Below are 21,867 nucleotides of genomic sequence, written 5' to 3'. Positions count from 1 at the left end.
GTGGAGATAAGTCACTAGCAATAAGCATGAAAGAAAATATCATTAAACCAGAGAAAATAAAGTGCTAGCAAACATATGCATGAAAATATACACTAGACAAATTTCCTGAAAATTTCTGGAAGGACAAATAAAATATTAGCTTTGGGGGAGGGATGATTACATTAAAGAAATCATTTCTTAATTTTTTAGTTACAATTTGTATGATACATCCTTTCGATTTCTTCTCACCATTAATCTCTTTATTACACCTAAGGGATTAATACTATCTTAATACTTTGGACTCCTGGCTTGTTTGTATTGTGTGCTAATTCATATTCTCACCATCAAGATGGCACAGAAAATGTCAGCTGGTGCCACTAGGTTTTGTTCATTCTTTGATATCATTGGAAACTGTAGAGCAACCTGTCTGCCCAGGAACCTCTAGTTAATACACAAGTATATGACTCTTTGGGAGGCCGTGGTTAAAAGAATAAGAATACTTGGTTCCAGTGACCACGAATAGCCAGAAATGAGTTGAGGTAGAGATACGTCCATAGACCACAACCCAAGAGTATTAAACTATAACAGAAGCGTCAGACAAATTAAGAGACATAACATGTATCTTGGAACCCTTGAAGCTTGGAGCACCTACTCATAAAAGTAGACAGAAAGGAGTCAGGTAGCCTTACTACCAATAAGAAGTGAGAAAACTTACTACCACTGGAGAGAAAGGCAGACAAATGCTTCATCTTCATAAAAACAAGAAATGGGGAAGGAATGGGAAGGAAGGCTATGCTAATATGACTTAAGGTCCTGAGTCAAGATGCGTGATTAAGGAAAAATATGTATAGTCTCAAAATGAGCAGTGCATTAAGAATTGAGATGTAGGTGATTCCAAATTTCAGACAAGGTGGTGGAGGTAGCAGGAGAAAGCATGGATCAAGAAATTAGTCTCCTTCCCCCAGTACTGATATAAATCCATATAAATAGGTATATAAAATATAAATATACATATATTTATTTAATTTTATATGTCATATCTTAGCAAAATGACCATTTTCCCAATGGAAAGAAGACTTTTTACTGAGATTTAAGATGCCAGACTAGTTTTTACAAGATAATATACTCATAACCAAACAGTGGTACCTCTGGTGTGGCCTCAGGCTAGGGATTGAGTCTGTCTGGCTGACCTCACTAAATGCCTTCCTTTGAGAAATAAAAGTTCCCTGAGTTTTAGGGGAATTATGGCTCACATTCTAATCTGTAACACTTGAAATCTCTTTCTGCATAGAATCTCTATCTGGTTTGTTTCTTGTAATGCTATAATAGAAACTGGAGGCCAGGTGTGGTGGATCATACCTGCAATCTTAGCACTTTGGGAGGCTGAGGCAGGAGGATCACTTGAGCCCAGGAATTTGAGACCAGCCTGGGCAACATGGTGAGACCCTGTCTCTACAAAAAATACAAAAATTAGCCAGGTGTGGTGGTACGTACCTGTAATCCCAGCTACTTGGGAGGCTGAGGTGGGAGGATTGCTTGAGGTGGGACACAGAGACTGTAGCAAGCCAAGATCACACCACTGCACACCAGCCTAGGTGACACAGCAAGACCCCATCTCAAAATATAAACAAAATAAAAACTGGTATTTTAATCCCTTATGCAAGCTACACTATTTTCCCTCTGTGTGAGTACTAAAAGTTTGCCATTCCCCTCTTCTTCAGCATTTCTTTTCCATCAAGAAAAAAAAAGGGGGGATTGCAACTGAGTCACTAAATGTGGCTCTATATGAGAGTCTCTAGTCAATTTTTGATTAGAATGAGATACTGAAACCAAACTGTTTCACATTTATCTATACATTTAATTTGTTTTTATGTCTATCCACCTCCCTGGCTGCCACCAGAAGTTCAGATAGAATTGTGTATCTCACTTAGTTGTACTACTGTATTGAGTAGTCATGACATGAGTTTACTCTTTGGAGAGAAGGGGCACACAAGGCCACTGCAGGGGTTAAGAATATAGTTTCTTTCTGGGAAAAACGAGCCTCAAATAACTTTAAAGCTCCTGCAGTGAGCCTGAATTTAGTAATGAAGATTTTCCTTCTCTCCCAATTAAGCAACTTATAACTATCTTTCTAGTCCTTAGCAAAATCGTCAATGGATTTTCATGTTTATTTCATGCACCATGCTTCTGAATTTTTGCTGTCTCATAAGTCTGATTGGTACAATCTACTTGGAAATCTTTTTTACTTTGCAAGATGATCCTGTTGCCAAAGAAATGAAGAAAAACATTACTAAAGTGATTTTCTTTTTTTATGGCCAACAAAATGAAAGTACATTACAGTAATGTTAGGTAAAATCTACATATAATAAACGCTACTGAGTTATATCAGGTAGAGAGTGGTTCTGAAAAACTTTGTTTTAAGAAGGTGACAGATGGGAATAATTTTAGTCATCTTGTAGTTTCATATTCTAACACTTTAAGTTGTAGATTGAAGCATTACTTGACAAAGTCTAATTTCTATGTTTATGGTGAAAAATAGTTGTTCTCACTTCTTCACAGTTAGTTAGGTAGGAAATCTTTTCCCATTACTGAGTCCATGTATCACATTGACTATTAATGCCTGTTTTCTGCCACCAGATGAAAAGAGATTGCAGGTTTCATTCACTTCATTGGCAGAAAGTGGAGCCAGGTTTCTAAGGGAATTGAATGATCCTGCCATTTTGACCATGGCTTTCCTCTCTCTTGCTTTCTTTTCCCCGTTCAATCAGTTGTGGCAACAGCCCCATTCTGAAAAGAGCAGAAATGACAGAACACTCCAGTCCAGCTTCCCTCCACATGTGAACCTGCCCTTTGAACACTCCAGTCCAGCTTCCCTCCACGTGTAAACCTGCCCTTTCTATCTTTGTTCTCATTTTACCTTGCTCTGTTAGTGGTCCCCTTTGACTCTGCTTGTCCTCTCTGCCATAGCTTACTGCAAAATTGTCCCCAGGCCGTTTGAGGGTATACCAACCTCCCTCCCTCTCCCAAAGATAAGATGGGTTCTTTCCCCTAAAATGTGCTACCATGGTAAATACAGAGATAAAAATATGCAGAAGAGATGTAATCACAAAAGGGAAATAATAGAGAAATGTTAAAAGTTGAAAAATCTCAATTCAGAATCTGCTGGGAGCTAAGAGCTAAAGATGCACGAATGAGAAATTAATGAGCCATCTTCCAGCAAAATACAGGATGAACTCAAGACAAGAATAAAATATGAGCAGTAAAAACTCCAATGTATTCAGCATCATATTAAGAAATGTAAAGGAGATGATCCACACTTCAACAAAAGAAGCCAGCAACATAAAGACAGAAATAGAATATATCTGCCTTATTTCCTAATGGAATGAGGCAATTGATACTAAAATAGAACAGTGGATTAGAAGAAATAAAGCTGAATAAATCTTAGACATGATTCAAATTCTAAGTGGAAACATGTGTTCATTATTTGAAGAAATATTTATTATCTATCATATGTAAGGCACTGTTCTGAGTGGTAAGAGACTGCAATGATTAAGACTGAAGAGGTAGGCCAGGCGCAGTGGCTCACTCCTGTAATCACAGTACTTTAGGAGGCCGAGGCAGGCAGATCCCTTGAGGTCAGGAGTTCCAGACCAGCCTGTCCAACGTGGTGAAACCCCCGTCTCTAGTAAAAATACAAAAATTAGCCAGGTGTGGTGGCGGGTGCCTGTAATCCCACCTACTCAGGATGCTGAGGCAGGAGAACTTCTTGAGCCCAGGAGGCAGAGGTTGCAGTGAGCCACGATGATGCCACTGCACTCCAGCCTGGGTGAAAGACTGAAGAGGTTTCTGTTTCTTATGAAATATATATTCTAAGGCAAAGGGAGAGAGGAGAAAGAGAGACAGACAGAGCAGAGGTGGGGGTGGGGGGAGAAGAAAGAGAGGAGTAGGAAAGAAAGAACAGAAATAAACAACTTTTATTTGAAACAACTTTTATTTGAAACAAGTTCCAAATACTAATAAGTGCAATGAAAATAATTGAAATAGAATGGATGATGATGTAATAGAAAGTGACTGGGTAGCTACTTTGGAAGGGGTGATCAAAGTTCTCTAAGGAGATAAAATTTAACCTGAGACCTGAAGGACAAGAAGGAAACAATTTCATGAACATTCGTGTTACAAATGACCAGAACAGGCATGTCGTGTTTGAAGAATATAAACATAACTTACTTCTGAAACCCAAGGGTAATCTAAAGCCTTCTTCTACTCTCTCTCCAGGTCTTCACATACCAGTGAGTAGGACGTTATTTGTCACCTTTAGTCAATGTAGATGTTGGCTGAAGAATAGGATAATAGCAATGATCATAGCTTCCACTTACTGTGTACCTTCTACTCGCCAGGTGCATTATACATATCATCTCTTTTTATCCTCAAGTATATTTTCCCCATTTTACACATGAGGAACTCAAAGCTCAATGAGGTAAGTTGCCTGAGGCCACATAGCACATTTGTCTCACTACAAAGTTTGTGGTTGTTCCACTGCACTAGACCATTCTTACTAAGCTACATTGGAGAAGGGCAGGAGGACATATCAAGTGGAGAAATAAAGGAGAGTAGCACAGTTAGCTGAATTTTGTCTTATTTAATGATTAATGAACATATTTCAAAACCATGCTTAATAGCTAAAATACATTGTGTATTTAGTTTCTTACCAAAATAACACTTAGTTCGGAGAGGTACTTTCAAGACTGGAGAGAATTTTAACTCCATATATCATCTTATTTACAAAATATATTACCATGGGTGAAAAAGTTTAATTCTAAGAAACTATTATGTACAGTAAAAGTAAATAAATAAAATGAAACATTTATGTGATCCAAAAGGCATACAAGTTAGCCATGACACCCAGTATGGAAAAGTCTGAATTAATTAACTATAGTGTGAATACATCTTAGACACTGTGCTGCTCTCACTGTGTTAGGGGCTGGAAAGGGAGCAGTCAGAGCACCATAAGGATATCCTTTGAATGTATCTTCTATTGTTTGCTCTCCTCCTGTGTTCCAAGGGGGCTCTGTGCTTCTTACACAGCCACTTGGCACTACCATGAAGGCTGCTACTCTGGGGGCCATGATGGGACAGCAGTGCCACAAGGAGCGCAGAGGAGGCCAAAGGGCAGGAGGAGAAGGGGATAGTTTTGTATCTCTTCTGAATTGGAAAATGTTTATCTCCCAGTGCATGGGAAGCATGGAGCTCCGGATATGGTATAATTATTATTTTTTGCCATGTGTTTTACGACCCTAAGAATATCTTCTTACCATAGTGTGGAAAAACCTTTGAAACTACTTTTTCATATGGGTAAATGACTAACTGAATTAATATAATTTATTTCTATTTAAGTTCCATGCTTTTTAGAAACACAAGAGAGTAAAAGTGGATTATTTAAAAAACAGCCTACATTTCCCCAGTCCTTTTCACAGTGCATGGTGTTAACAAGCACCTAGCAGTTATGAAAATGCATGAGAGTTAGTATAACTATTTGGATTCATAAGCATTCATGAATCTGATATAAGCCATGTTCATTTTGTTGTTCACATTCAGTCAGTATGAAAACTGCCCTGCAAGCCTGTTCTGTGCATAGTGTGCAGGAATGTGTCAGGAGCACAAAGGATGTAGGAAATTTACTCCTGCCACCAAGGAAGTGATAGGGCACTGATACAGTATTATCCTAGAGAAGACTGGTTTATTTTGTTTTGATTCCTGGAGACATTTACTCAAATGGATAAATTTACTTTACTGGACAATAGAGACCAAACTAAGGACATCCAAAAAGATACTATGGCAGTGCCTCCCATTGTCACTGGCAAACTGAAGACAGGCAGGAAAGCAAGAAGGAATGGAAGGGGGAAAGAAAAGAGGAATGGGGAAAACACAAGTGGAGGAGAAAAGATGAGAGAAATAAGAGATGAGAAGGAAAGAGGTCTCTAGAGTGGGTGTGATAAAGGACTCCCAGCCCACTCCTCTGGTGCCTGTGCCAAGGACTCCTAAAGCTGAGAGTGCTCTATTGCACCCTTGACACTGCCCCACAGTCAGATGTGTTTTTGTTTCTCGTGAATGACCGGCAATTTCTCACGAATATAAGAATAACCAGCCTTTCAATTTGTTATGTGCTTCATGGGTGGTTTCCCTTAAATTTTCCTCAAACATGCCTATTATATTATCCATAAACAAGCTAAAAATACATAGAAATCCCCAAGGAGCTGAAGGCTAAAAGCTTTTCAAGACTCTAAGGAAAGTGGCCAAGTTTTTCATGTCCTAGTTCTAAACAGTGATGTAACCAGCATGTACAATTTTAAGGTGCTCTAAGGGTTATCTTCCTCCCCTACCCCATCCCCTCCTGAGCAAATATTTGTTCACTGAGGCCTGAAATTGATTTTTCAGGGGACAGAGTTTTTCATTTCATAATAAGAAATGATTTTAAATGTACAACAACTCCCTTGGGCAAAGCAAAACTTTGACTTGAAGTCACCATTTGGAAACACATGTTGACCTCTTTTCCAGGAAGAGGGCAAGGAGCCCACCTGATATGTGAAAACAAGTACTGAATTCTGAGGATAACCTGTCAAAGGGGGTGATGCTGGGGATGAGGAACTCAAATTGGCCACTTTCCAGGTTTGGATGGCTCTGCTGACTCCGTAATGTGGCTCAGAAGAATATCTATGAACTGACCCTGAAAACCTCTCCAGTCTCATATCTCACCAGCAATCCCCACCTCACCTGCCCTTATACCCTGCCCTACCCACTTGAATCATCTTGAACTACTTTGAGGAACATCAACTTGCAAGTTCCTTCCAGTTTTGTCCTCTGCCTTGGACATATGACCCATCCTACCTCACCCTACCCCTGTCCCTTTCACTTGGCCCATCCCTATACTTTCTTTGGGTCACAACTTAGATAACATATGAAGGCCATAACTTTCTTCAGAAAGATTTTCCTGACCCTCCAAGCCTGACCAATGCCCACTCAATGTGTCCCTCAAGCATTTCCATGACTCTAATAATGGCACACATTACATTGCGAGTTGATTGCCTGGTTTCTTTCCTATTGTCCTCTCTAGACTTTGATCACCATGAGTATGTTCACTTTTGTATCCCTAGCACTTAGCAGAGTGCCTCAAGCAGAGTAAAGTTTCAATTAATGGTTATTGAATAAATGAATGAATTGCTTTAATTCTGTGTCTATTGTCAAAAGAAGGAGAGTATAATTAGAGGAAAAGTTTATCCAGAGATGTTGGGCTGAACTTATGCATATATTTTCCTTCCTGGTGAAAATCCACTGAAATAATGGAAAAACATGTAATGAAAGAAATAAATCCATATTAGTTCCTGTATTTGTCAGGGCAGGGTAACTATTGTATGAGATAACACCAAATCTCAATGGATTAGAGCAAATCTCATTATTCACCAATGGCATAGTCCAATGCCAGAGCTGGGTAGAGTGAGCAGTGTTGCTGTTTCCATTCTCTGCATTCATCAAATGGTCAAGGGGAAAACAAGGAAAACCTGGGGGATCCTATAGGAGGACTTTCAGGGGCCAGTCTGGAAGAGGCATACATCACGCCTGATCAGAGTCCATTGGCCATAGCTCTAATAGTAAGAGGAAAAGAAAATAGAGGATGACAAACACAAAACAGTCTCCCACAACCTTGAAAAACAAGGAAGGATGACTTCAACAAACTAGAAATTTTGAGGAATCTGTCAAAGCTAGAAAGCAATTGGGATTAGATTGGTGAAAATAAAACAGAGGAAACCCCCTAGCAGATAAGAAACTCAAGAAGAAATTCAAGCAGGAGAAATTTTCTGTGAAAATGAGATCAATTCCAGAGATTCTTCAAACTCAGAGTCAACAAATACAAATCATGGGAAAGATTGCTGGAACTGCTGTCAGGAAATTTCATGTTCAAAATCGCATTATGGAAAAGCTGGGCTACCCCACACTGAGCAGCACAGACCATCAGTGCTTGCCCCAGGAGGACATCTTGTGTGAGGGTCAGGACTGGGCAGCAAAGCAGAAAAGAGTATAAAATAAATCTGAGCCTCCACAAGGACAGCTGCAGAAGAAAAAGACAGTGAGCACATGACTACAGTGCTTTTTCCAGACTAAATTGCTCAGTATATCTCACCGGAATAGGAGTGGTAAACAGGAAACTTAGAGCAGGCACAGGGCCAAAAACAGGCAGGGTACCCAGGTATCCACTGGAGATGGGAAACCCTCACACCCATAAGAAATGCTTTTGACACATATTGTCCAGCCACACACCCTGCCCCTTCTCCATCATCACCAGAAGGAGGACACTGTTATTAACAGACAGACAGAGGTCCTGAAAAACAAATTTGAATAGACATTCAGGAATGACAAGATTTTAAGAAAACAAACACTGTAAAAGGAGATACCAAATACAATAAATGACTAACACTTGAAGAACACATTTTAAAAGTGATAAAAAATTTAAAATATATGTGATCAATATATGCAAAGAGATTTATGAGTCTGCATATTCTTAAAACAATTTTTGTCTGCAACATAAAGGAAGCAGCCAGATTTGTTGGAAGTAAAAATGTGATCAATCAAATAAAAATAGATGGGTTAATTAGTGTTGGGAGACAGTTCTCCACTTGTCTCTCACATTCTGCACCACTTGCAAACTGGGGCACTGACTGCCCTTTGTTTTACCCTATCTTCTCAAGGATGTTTATTTAGGAAATGCCTTGGAAAACAGAGACAGTGTTTCTTCCAGAGCAAGGCATACTTACTATTCAGTACAGTGAAAATGTTTCCCTCTTCAGCAAAGGGCAGACACGCTTATAAAAGACACAGAATCCCTGAGCTCAGGGTTCTGCCCTCCTGTCACGCAGCCCACTGTGTGTGCAGGTACTGTTTGGCCCTTTTGCTCCTCACTGTGGGAATTAGGACTCAAAAAACCAGCACAAATGCTAATCCTCTGGCTACTGCTTTCTGTGAGTAATAAACTACCTTTGTATCTGACCGAGAAATCTCATGTCTTCTTCCAGTATCCATGAAACTACAATAGGCTAATTTGCAAGTAAGGTAAAATCTCAGACCTTTCACAGTTCTTAACATTATTATAATGGAAATACTGAGAGCCTAAAATGGTGAACTGAAAGATGAAGTCAAGGTATTCTCCCAGAATTCAGCCCAAAAGATCATTTGAGTATGGAGAATATTTAAAAAATGGGAAAGATTGAGCCAGAGACTCCAATATAAAATAGCAGTTCTGAAAGAACAGAGAGAATTGAGAGAAATCAGTAATCAAGAAAAATAGAAAACAATTCCCCAACCCTAAAAAAAACAAAGAAATATCTAAAGTTAAAATATTAGACTATCTCAATGAATCACTTGGTAGATTACTTAATAGTTACTGAGGGATAGGTGGGTACGGTGGCTCATACCTATAATCCCAGCACTTTGGAAGGCCAAGGTGGGCGGATCACTTAGGGCCAGGAGTTCAGACCAGCATGGCCAACATGGCCAAATCATGTTTCTCCCACAAATACAAAAAATTTTCCAGGCATGGTGCCACACACCTGTAATCCCAGCTACTTGGGTGGGTGAGACACAAGAATTGCTTGAACCTGGGACACAGAGGTTGCAGTGAGCTGAGATCACAACATTGCACTTCAGACTGGGCAACAGAGACAGACTCTGTCTCAAAAAAAAAAAAAACGTTACAGAGGGGAAAAGGGGTGCATCTACTGTGCACCTTGTACAAGCTGACAGAAACCACATTAAACAAACAATTGATAATAATTAGCATCATGAATAAGACAAACTGACTCACGTTCTTTCTGGTGTGATGCACTAAGGACACAGTATCACCCTTATAATATTCTTGCCAAAAAATGTTTATTCTGAATCTAGGCATGTGGGACCCATCAGACAAATCCAAGTGGAAGGACACTATGTAAAACAATTGACCTGAACTCTTCATTCAAAAATATTCATGACAGTAAAAATGAAAAAGGCAAGGATGCTGTTCTAGATTAAAAGAAAATAAAGAAACATGACAGGCCATGCACAGTGGCTATGCCTGTAATTCCAGCACTTTGGGAGGTTGAGGTGGGAGAAGTGCTTGAGGTCAGGATCAGTTTGGGCAACATAGTAAGACCCCATCTCTACAAAAAATAAAAACAAATTAGCCAGGCATGGTGTTGTATTCCTATAGTCCCAGCTATTGGGAGGCTAAGGAGAGAGGATCACATAAGCCCAGGAGTTCAAGGCTGCAGTGAGCTATTATCATCACTGCACTCTAGCCTGGGCAACAGAATGAGACCCTGTCTCAAAAAAAAAGAAAAATAAAAAAACACAACAAGTAAATGCAGTGCATAGTCCTTAAATGTATCCCTCAATTTAAAGAGAAATGATAAAGTATTTATTGACACCATTGGGGAAATTTAAATATAGACAATACATTAAATAATAGTATAGAATCAAATTATATTGAATCATATTTAATCAAAGTTTAAAAACATTGGTGCATCCCTAGGTACAGATAAAAGAGAAGAGAACAGAGTCATACCAGTTATTAGAAAAACTTAGTTTGAACATGAATTTACATAGCCAGCCAACTAGAATCTAAGTGTAAGCACCAAGAGGGAGAGAGAGAGAGAGAGAGAAGAAAATGTATTTGTGGTCATGTAAAAACTAATGAATTTAGCATTCCACAGATCTCCTCTGAAACAGTTAGTCAAGGATATGCTCCCAAAAATGAAAACTGAATTCAAAAAAGAGGAAGACATGTTTGAAATCCAAGAAAAAGTGGTATTCAAAGAAATCAGGAGTCATAAATAAATAGCATTAGGGTATGAAACACTTCCAAGAGAAAACTGCATTCAACTTTATACTATTAAAAATGTATTCAGTGGATTATTTTCTAGGACAAATGAATTATCAAAATTAACATAAAAAGAAATAATTTTAAATAAACCATTAAACCTAGACAACACTTAAAAAGTAATCAATGATTCATGCTTTAATAAAGGTCAAAGCCTTACATGATAGTAATTTATAGTTTCATTTGCAGTGGATTCAAAATTTCAAAATTCAAAATGTCAGTGGGAAAAGTACAATGAAGGAGAACTTTCTGTACTGAATACTAAAAACATAATAATTAAAATATCATGGAACTGCCACAGGATAAACAAATAAATATAAAATAAAATAGTATATCCAGAAATAAATCCACATTTATATGGGAACTTAATATATTAGAAAGAGCAAAGTCAATAGAAAAGTCACTAGATGCTATTGGGGCAATTGGCTCTTCATTTGAGGTAAAAATTTAGATTATTATATCATACCATATATAAAAGTAAATTATAGAACTGAATATTTCAAAACTGTGCGAGTATTAGAAGAAAATATAGTCAAGGCATAATACCAAAAGACATAAAAGATGAACAGCTTTGACTATACAAATTTAACTTTTCACAAAATACATTATAAACAAAATTCAAAGACGTAATAGAGTAAAAGATATAAGCAGTATATATAGCAAATGTTCAATGTCCGTTCTATGAAGAGAACCCCTACAAATCAATAAGAAACTCAACCCATTGTTTAAATGGGCAAATGATACAAATAGAAAATGTAAGGAAGAAACACAAGTAGTCAATTAAAATAGGAAAATAAATGCTTACCTGCGTAACAAACCTGCACCTATACCCCTGAACTTAAAAGTTTTTTTAAAAAGAAAGTAGAAAACAAAAAAAAAGAAAAGAAGTTTAACCTCAGTAGTAATAAAGGAAATGAAAACTAAAAACAAAAGGGCAATGAGATTCTATTTCTCCCCATTAAATTAGCAAACATTAAATGTTGATAATATGAAGTGCTAGGAAAGGGGTGGGGAAATGGGCCCCCTGGATTACCACTGGTGGATGTAAAGTATAAATTAGCATAGCCTTTTCAGAGGCCAATTTGGCAATATATATTAAATTTTAAAAGGTGCATACATATACTTTGTCTCAATATTCTGCCTCAAAGTATCTGTTTTACATAAATATTGACATATTGTGGAAAAAGAGAACAATTACAACCTAGCTTCCTTATTATGGAATACTGCCCATCCATTAGAAAGCATTCCATAAATTAAAATGCACTAACAGGAAAACATCTCTAAGCCTGACTACAGTAGCAAAGTAAGTTGTATAACAACATATATAGTATAATTACATTTTTTAATGCTGTGTATCTATTGAGATACTACTATGCGTAAGCCTTGGTCTTCGGTAGTAGGCTTATAGAATTGAAGAAAACAGATAAAATTATTGGCCTTACAGAGTTTACCTATGAAGTTTGGAGATGAGAGATGAGTGTGGGACTGGGGATGGCAAACAATAAACTAGTAAGCAAATACATAAGCAAGATCATTTCTGATAGTGGACTTTTCTAAGAAGGCAACATGTCACGTCATGGAGAAGAATCCTAGCATAAAGTCGGTACTATAGGTAAATGAGAGCAATTATAATTCACTTGCAGAGTAAACTTGACATCACATACATTCTGGAATTGAAAACCCCTTAAATTCATATTGATCTTTTCTGTCTTTTAAGACATGTTAGCTAAAGAAGATACTATATCAAACTTCTGCAGGGATTTTGTAAGCTGACAGAAAGCCCTGAAGTGAAGGCCAACATTCATGGTTTCCATTCTGGTTCAGCTACATCAGCAGAGTTAGACCTAAACGTCACCAAAAATAGGAAAAGTCGGTTATTACCTGCCTTTACAAGCGCTGTTTCAAGATCTTTGAAATCTTTAAAATGATGTTTTAGTTTGAAAAAGTTATGGAAGGGCATTTGTCTTGTAAGTAGCAGAATAATCACAGGTATTAAGTAGAATCAAAGGTGTTGTCAACCAAATTCCATTTACGGCTTTGCATGTAAAAGGTGTAATATGAGGGAGGTGGAGAGAGGACTCCAACAAGGAACATCACATTTCCTGGTGTCCTCCCTTTTCCTCATTGGAATAAAAGCTTCAGGCTCTATAGTCTGGACCTCAGGACAGGGAATAATATGGCCCCAAAGCTAGACAAAGCCCATAAGCCAGAGAATTCTGATGAATCTTCTTCCCCTCCCCCTCTCTGATGCTCAAACCATACTCCATTCACCAAGACATTTCCAATACACAGGAGTGTAATAGAAGCCTTCAGGTTTTGAAAAGCAGAGACCTGTTTTTGGGGGAGCCCTCATTTTGCCGCTTCCCCTCATCTCACCTACCCCTGCTCAGACTCACATCCTAAGGCTGACCCTGCCTAGAGATACATGGCTGGTAGACTGACTGCACTTGCTGCACTCTTCCAAGAGGCAAAATGCAAATGCTTTTAAGAGGTCAATACCCTCCAACTGTGAAATGGTAATGTGCTAAATTATGTGCTTAATTAATTTCCCCCCAAGAGCATACCATAAAATTGGAGAAACAATTCCTCAGGCAAGTCCCATCACCCAGGATCAATGTGCATAAAGTACACAGGAAAAGATCAAAGTTTCTCATCAGTAAATGTGTGCATGTGCTCTGGCTGAATGTTCAGAGGTCGATTTCTACTGTAGGTTGGTGAAAGGCATACAACCAATTAAATTGCTTCGCTCTTTCTCCTTGTATTGTTACCACATGGGTTAGAAACTTCAGGGATGAGATTTTTGCTACTTCCCTCCAGCAGAAATCCAAGGAAAAAACTTCCTGTTAGATTTTACCATGACCAGGCATCCTCTTCACAAGTTTGTAGGTTTTGTTTTTTATTAGTTTTCTTGTTAATGCAAAGCAATCACAGTAGGATTAGGGAAACTGAGCTAAAAGATAAGGTGATGTAGCCACTACCTTATGAATATTCAATGATAAAGGCTGTAACAATCACTCAACTAGTCTGGAGTTATATCTACATGTTAAAAATAAAACTGGATAAAGGAGGCAAAAACACTATATATAATAGCTATCCTTTTTTCCAGACTACATAATGTTATACAACAGCTTTGTAATTATTTGTATAATGTTTTCATTGTTTAACTCCAGCACTGTAAGCTCCATGAGACTTACAATGCTGGAGTTTTCTTTCACCTTCATATCTCTAGCAGCAATCCCTTTGCTTGTAGCTGACACTCAAGATATATTTGTAAATAAATGAATGAATGAGTGAGTGAATGAATGAACACATGACTAAGCCAGGTTTAAAACCCAGTTCCAGGCCTCATTGATCATTTCCATGGTACCAGGATACCCCTCTGTGGAGGCACAAATTTTCAAGAAAGAATAAAAGACATTAAGAGATTATGCCTAGGCCATACACCATAACCTCCCATTTAATTTCATATAAATTTATGGCTGAACCAGTTTGGAGATTTGTTTCCAGAAAGTACTGATTTATTCACTTGAGATCGATCATGGTAGAGACAAGTCTTCGTGGGTAGCTGTGGACGGCTACCTAGTACATGGTGTTCACATTTGAGTTGATGGTGCTTTATGGTCTTAGTGGTGTAAGTCTGGATCAAGGTCGGGCTCTCTCCTCATAGAAGGATGTGTTGGAGGAGGCTGGAGAGCCAAGGAATTGGAAGGCAGCTGCATGATCCCTGCTCATGCTGAGAGGGCCGGTGTCTAGAATCAGAGAAAACAGCAGGAGCTCTCATTCTTTCTGCTGGGTGTCACCTGCTCCCGGCCCTTTTACCTGCACCAAAAGCCAGTAGGTTTCACAAGCTAAATCCCTCCTCCTGAGCTAACTTAATCTAATTTACTAAGAATGCGTTATAAAACACCAATACTCTATCAAAGACAGGGGCTTTAATTTTATCTTGATCTTAAGGTTCCATTGACCTCAAGCTGTCTTTCCCGGAACGTTGTGAAAACATGCTATACACACAAACACACACACTCATACATGCATATATCTAATTATTTTATTACTCAGAAAGCTATTAGGGTTAATGGAACATTTGACTCAAAGCATAACCAACCTTTGCACTGACATCCTGCATATAGAGCCTGCATTTATGATTTCTTATTTCTCTTATCTTTACCAACACCCTCCCTCCCTTAGGAAAGGAACCTGGCGGGGGAACCAAGAGTTTGGATTGCAAAATTGAGGAGAGTGCTGAAACACCTGCCCTAGAAGACTCCTCATCATCCCCCATAGATAGTCAGCAACATTCCTGGCAGGTTTCCACAGACATTGAGAACACTGAAAGGTAAGTGGGAAGTTACCCTGAATAGACTGCCAATCCTCCTCCCGTTAATGTTCTTAGGGGCCACAGAGAGATGAGGTTTTCTAGTTCAGATTCAGAAACAGAGCTTTCTTTGGTCTGCCAGAGGAGCATAGTGCTGGCAGGGACCCTGGAGACTGCCTAATCTGCAGACAAGAAAACTAAGACAAGAGAGGGTAAGCAGTCCAAATGCTGCAGAAGAACACTAGCAGCACCCACAGTAGGCACAGGCTCCCAGGCCTCTGCTTCTCCCACTCTAACACATTGCATCTCCGTAGAAAATGAGAACAGTGTGCTGCCTTGGAGGGGAGAAAGTCTACATGCTGTCATAGTTCACCTACTGGGCTGGTGCCCAAAATTCTCATTTGTTTAAGGGAGAAAATCCAAAATTACACAAAGATGTCTCCAGTAAAGTCTCGGGTTTCAGGTATATGGAACAGCCTGCTTAGCTGCCATTTGGGGGCTGAGCATTCTGTCCAGTTCACAAAGGGCTTCTCCCAGGGCCCCCTTCTCTTTCTCTCCATAAGGTGGCTGATGGCCCCTCAGTGGTCAAAGCAAGTTAATGCATTTTCTTAACTTCAGTAGCTCACTTCTAGAGAGGCAGTTTCTTTCTTGACAAGAAGAGACTCTACAGTGATTTTATTTTATTTAGGAAAAAGGAGTAATAATAATGTTATTATAATAAATACCATGTCCCATCTAGATGCTAAAAATGACATTCTGTGAGGCAGAAAGATAAGCCTCTTGTTTATTTGCCTTTACACTGATATCTGTGCCCTTTGCTACTAATGTCCCCAGAGCTGGCACCAAGTAGCTGAATGAATACTGGGCAATTCCACTGAGTGTTCTGTGTGTATGAGGTTGAGTCACTGACAACATAATGAACATTTTATTTTTTTTTTATTTTTAGAAATGTAACACACAATGGCATTTATAGCCATTGTGGTTCTACTTTCAGATTGTAACATAATTCTAAAGCTAATTACCGAATTTCTGTGTTTATAGAAAATTGGAGCATGTGGTAATTATGCGCTATTAATAAAACTTGGATTTTGTATAAGCTTGGAAATGCAACAATTCAAACAATAAAGCTGTTTGGCACAGTTTGATAGCACTATAGACAAATGATGAGGGAGTGATTTATCTTAATTTATAAAATAGAAAATTCTTAGCTCTGTTCCCAGGGAAAAAAATATCTGCTGAAATGCCATATCAGGGCATAAACCATCAGTGAAGCCATTTCCTTTGCAAACCTTAGACAACAGCTATATTCAAGCCTTATAAGCTTATAAGAAGGGATGGCAGTTAACAGTAGGATAGTTATGGCCCACAACGTTGGCAATGTTTCCGTTTAGCCTGAAAGCCCAGATTCTGGTCAAAGGAGATGGGGGTAGACACAGTGGACCTGGTCCAGGATGTGGCTAACTCCGTTCTCCCCAGCTGCCTGCCTTGAGAGATCATGGGTCTCAAACTAGGTTGCACAGTTAAGTCATCAGGAGGGAATTTTTTAAATACTGATGGCTGGGCCCCACTATAAGCCAGCTGAATCAGGCTCTCTTGGGCTGAGACCTGGGCTTAAGGTGATTCTCCTCTGCAGCCACCAAGGTTGAGAACTGGTGCTTTATTAGAGGAGACCTTGCCTCAATCCCCATGTTGCATTCCTAGCCCTTTCTCACCCATTCCATCTGTCCTTGAGATCTTACATGAAAACAGACTGTGCCTTGCACTTGTGGAGATGGGGCCCCGCTTCCTTTCTCCCGCCCTCCTCTCTCACTTGATCAGCATGCAGACCACAGACACTTCCTCACACCTCACACCCATGGGAGTGGATTTGGAATGTTTTTATAGGCATATTTCTGCAGATCCTCAAGGTTGCTTTCCTTTCCTTTTCCAATCAATTATTACGGAGACTTGAGTTCCTCTTCACCTATCAGTCAATACTTGAAAAGGAGCTCCCATGAGGTCTTCAGAATTACCCTAAGAAAATGGTCCTCAAACCATGCTCAACAGAACAGGGGTGTTTTGTGAAGTGGACTGAGAGGTTTCATACCTAAAATTAAATGGTGACTGTCTTTCCTCAGATAACAGAAGAAAAATAAGTGGATAGAATTTCTTCAACTTTAGGATGATCTTCCCCCACAAAACTTTCCTAAACCCATGGTACCTACCAGTGCTTGCCTATCCTCAGTTCATTAAAAGATACATCTGCTTTTTGTACCAAATTATGTTCCTGGCTATTTTAAATGAAAGCTGCCACTATGTCCTGGGGTTTCAAGAGCACTTTCTCCAATACACAACTACCTAGACGTGTATAGAGACCATTGTCCCAAGGGTTTCAAAAGATCGGTTCTCCCCTACCTTAGACTAGAAGCCTCCTAAGATGGCTTCCTGCTTTACAGTTCTGGGGTTTTATGACCATGTGTGCTCTGAGATGAGGGAAGATATTTGATGTATGCAGTGGCATTGCATGCTGTGTGCTGAAGTCAGGAAGTGTGGAAGGATGGTCAGTGCTAGAGGAAGGTCCAGCTGTCCCCAGGTAGGGCTATTTTCCCTCTTGTTCCCATACTGCGCCCCTTTCTGTTTCATCCATTGTAAGGAGTTCTCTGGAAGTTTTAGAATTTGTTACTCTCTCATTATTCCAAGTCAATATAATAAGTGTTAGCCCTGGTGAATGCTTAATACCTGAGTTATACTGAATTCCAATCATGGTAACAAGAGACTATTAAAACCAAGCAGAAGATGGAATTGGAGGCCATTGTCTTCGTGAAACAACTTAGAAAACCAAATAGCGCATGTTCTCACTTATAAGTGGGAGCTAAATGGTGGGTACACATGGACATGGGATGTGGAATGATAGACATCAGAGACTCAGAAGGGTGGGAAGGTGTAGGGGATGAGAAAATACTCAGTGGGTAAAATGTACATTATTGGGGTGATGGATGCCCTAAAGGCATAGACTTTACCACTATGCAATATGTCAAAGTAACAAAACTACACCTGTACTCCTTAAATTTATACAAATTTTAACAAACAAGCAAATAACAGCAAGTGAACGTACACAGCCACTATAGTCCTCTGACCATAAAGTCTTGATAGCACCATCACCCAGCCTCAAGTTTGTTCTGGGTAACCCTATTGTTCCGGTTGTACATACTTGGCCTCTCTGTAAATCTAAAGCACTGTCCTCATGACCAATGGCTCTTTTCTGATCTTAGCCAGGTTCGACTGGAGGCAGAGACAAGGGCTTCTGCAGGAGAATGCCCTGTAGAAATGTTTGGCAGAGTAGCTCTCATTTTTTCCTGAGCCAACCTATCTCAGATTTTTTTTCTTGTAAAAGCAAAATAAATTCAATATTTGCCTACTGGAAACTAGAGCTAGTGCAATTAGACACAGACTCTCATCCTTCAGTTGTCTCATAGAACAGATTGTTTGAGATTTCCTTTTGAAAATTTACAGCTGATTATTCTGTCTTTTATCAATTTTACAGAGACATGCGAGAAATGAAAACCTTTTAAGCAAACTCAGGGAAACTATGCCTTTACCACTGAAAAATCAAGGTGAGTCTTGTCACTTCTCTTTGAGGCAGAGGATGTTTTTAATGGGATAACCTTGGGAATTGTTTCTTGGAAATTAAAGCATATGTCTCACACAAACAGTAGAAGGCATTGAGCATTCATTTGTCTTTCCTCAAGAAGATACCAAAATGAGACTAGAGACTCTCTGGTGAACACAGTATGCTCTGAGGGGGCCTGAGATACATTCTGACCTTAAAACAAACTCTTCCTCCACTGGTCCTGTTACTCACTGTGGAAAGCACCATGCCAGGCACAGCAAGAGACTTAAGAACACCTTCAAAGGAAGATCTCTGCCATCCACTTGCGTAATTATCTTTAAAAAGTAATCCAAAAAATTAACATATATTGAGAACTTACAGCATGCCACTATTCAAAATACTTTGCATGTGTTAACCATATTCACTTATTTAATTCTAAATAACTTTGAGGGAAATGCTATTAGTGTTTCCCAATTTACTAGAAACTGGCACACAGAGATGTCAGCTAACTTGGCCAAGGTCACACAGACTGTAAGTAGGAAAACGGGGATGTGAATTCAGGCAATCTGTCTCCAGGTCTATCCTATGGGAGTATACACCCTAACGCAGAAATGAGAGGGAGATGTTCACTAGAATGCGGGAAAGTCCTCTGCATGCCTTTTAAACTATTGTATCCTCAGTATCTGGAGCCTGGGACATAGTAGAATAACACCAGTCACAATCGATGTTGGTTAAATCTGCACCTACCTTTGCAGCCCCAGAGACTGACAATGTGTACAAAGGACCAATAATAAGGGCTTACATTAAGTATACATGGCTGGAGCAGCCATAGTTAAAGTATCAACTTCAGAGGGTTGTACATAGAGGTGGAGAAAGGCTTCTAGGAGGCAAGAAAGAAACTCCTCTTGTTTTCACTGAGCAAAGCCTGATGGGAGGGAAGACAGGGTGCTGCTTGCCTTGAAGCGAGGAGGAGGAGGAGGAGGAGGAGGAGGAGGAGGAGGATTTGGCAGTGGAGCTGGAGGCTCCTCTTGGCTCCAGGAGCAGCTCAGCAGAAGGTGGAGGGGTGGAAGTGAGAACACCAGATGAAGAGGCTGAAGAGTAGCGTGGCCTGAGCTGCACAGGGGCGGAGGTCAGAAAATAAGAAGCAGGGGCTCCAGCACATCAGATAACTCGGAACAGACCCTGAAGGGCCTGGTCGCCAAGACCAACTGGCTTGAGTCACAGGTGTAGTGTTTTGAGAAAGTAGAAAACATGCTGTAGTGATGAGAGACTGCTCTGACCACTACATGGAAGATTGTTGCCAGAAACAAGCACAGTGTTTAGAACAAGGGCTTTGAATTAAGGATAGCCTTGGGTTCAAATGCTGGCTCTGCCACCTACCAGCTTTGCACCCTGGGAACAAATTGTTTAACTTCTGCAAATGTATTTCCTCAGCCCTGCAAAGGGGATAATAGTATCACCTCCTTTAGAAGTCTGTTGTGGGGATTAATTGAAGCAATGTGTCATAGGCCTACTACCAAACTTAGAGAGCAAACACTTGACAAACACTTTGTTATTATTATTATTGTTGTCACTGTTAATATTATTTACAAGCTGGTCAACCCAGCTTTGCTCAAGAGAACCCCAAATCACCATCAAATAGAGGAATCCCTGCTACCACTCACTCTGCAACAGATCATGTGTAGTGTACATGTGAGGCTGGTCTTAAGCCTGCAATTCAAAACACTGGCCCCAGGACTTTAGATCCGCAGCTCATGTCTGAAGCTGTCCTCAGTGTCTTAATAGGTTTGGCAAGCCTCCTTCATCAGTAGCACCCTGGCCTCTCGCCCTCCCTCACATTCAGCTTTCCAAGAGGATGGCTGCCCAGGGTCCCCCAGTCTGAATTTCATGGGTGCCATGTAACCTATATTTTAAATCACATCATCCTAAACATTCCCTCCCCATTTAGTGATCATTCATATAGCAGTTTTTGACTGTGTGTTAATAGAAAGACAGTAATTTTGTTTTATTTAGTCATTTATAATCATAAAGAATATCATATAAATATTTTATGTGACTTTGTATCATCTTCATACACAAAAATAATTAATTTTAATTACATTTTTCAATGTAATAATAATAATCAAAGGTTGATACTGTGAGTGAAAACATGAGTGAAAAGGGAATAGTCATCAAAATAAATTATACTTAGGACTTGAACCTTGGGTCCATCTGGGGAACAAAAAGGAAAAAGCTAGAAAGGAGATACAAGGACTTATTCAGAAGGAGGTGGTGCAATAGGATTTTAATAATCAAAAATAACTAATGTAAAGGATTGTGAGAAATTTGAGTTTCTTCACTGAGGGAAGAAATGGGAATCCTTAGCATGAAACAATACATCTCTGTTCTCTATGTGTTTAACATGACCTCACAGCCTACTGAGCTGACCAGTGGAGGATCCAGAGGGGACCTGAAGAGTCTCTCTGGGAACATTTTGACAGATGCATTTGGCACCATTTTAATGAACAAATCATATAGATTCTTCTTGCTACATAGACTGAGATAGACCACACAGGTTTCCCCAATTCCTTTCTGGAATTCTTTTCAGGTGGTTTATTTATTATACAGGACTAATAAGTACAGGAAATGGTGCAGGGTAAAATGTGGAAAAAAGTATTCCAGTTCTTTTCTGTAGGACCTTATTGTCAAAACATGATTCTAACAGGATGAAAACCATTATAGAAAGCCATCTGTTTTCTTTCTGCCTTCTTATTTCCTTTCTCTTTTCATTCCATTTACATGGGTCTTTAAATCAGAAAGAAAAGGGAAAAGATACCACTCCTGGTCCCCATCTTTCCTATCTCAACCCCTGAGCACATGAAAATGCTGCTGACTGAGTCCACTATTCTTTAGGCTCTAACTCGGCCCTCAACTCCAAAACTGTTCCATGTTTATTTCAGCATTTAAAGATTTAATCATATCTTCTCCCCTTTCTACTACAGTCAAAACTCGGCTCCACAACAGTTTAAGTTTACTTTAAATCAACTTTCAGTGGAGAAGAAAGGAAGGTGGCCAAGGGCAGGAATTTTCATGGTTAGT

General features: G+C 39.4%; 1 protein-coding gene across 1 annotated transcript in view; it reads left to right on the top strand.

The window, feature by feature from the left end:
- Positions 1-21,867, top strand: part of RGS7BP (regulator of G protein signaling 7 binding protein) — a 101,749-nt gene that overhangs the window by 72,277 nt on the left and 7,605 nt on the right. The window contains 3 exon segments of the mRNA XM_017877121.1: positions 15,074-15,221; positions 18,724-18,737; positions 18,740-18,793. Coding sequence (XP_017732610.1) covers positions 15,074-15,221; positions 18,724-18,737; positions 18,740-18,793 — 216 coding nt within the window.

Source organism: Rhinopithecus bieti, unplaced genomic scaffold (genome assembly GCF_001698545.2).
Source record: "Rhinopithecus bieti isolate Rb0 unplaced genomic scaffold, ASM169854v2 scaffold_10181, whole genome shotgun sequence".
NCBI classification, from domain to species: domain Eukaryota; kingdom Metazoa; phylum Chordata; class Mammalia; order Primates; family Cercopithecidae; genus Rhinopithecus; species Rhinopithecus bieti.
Note: the sequence above shows the minus strand (reverse complement) of the source record. Positions and strands in the feature narration are given on the sequence as shown.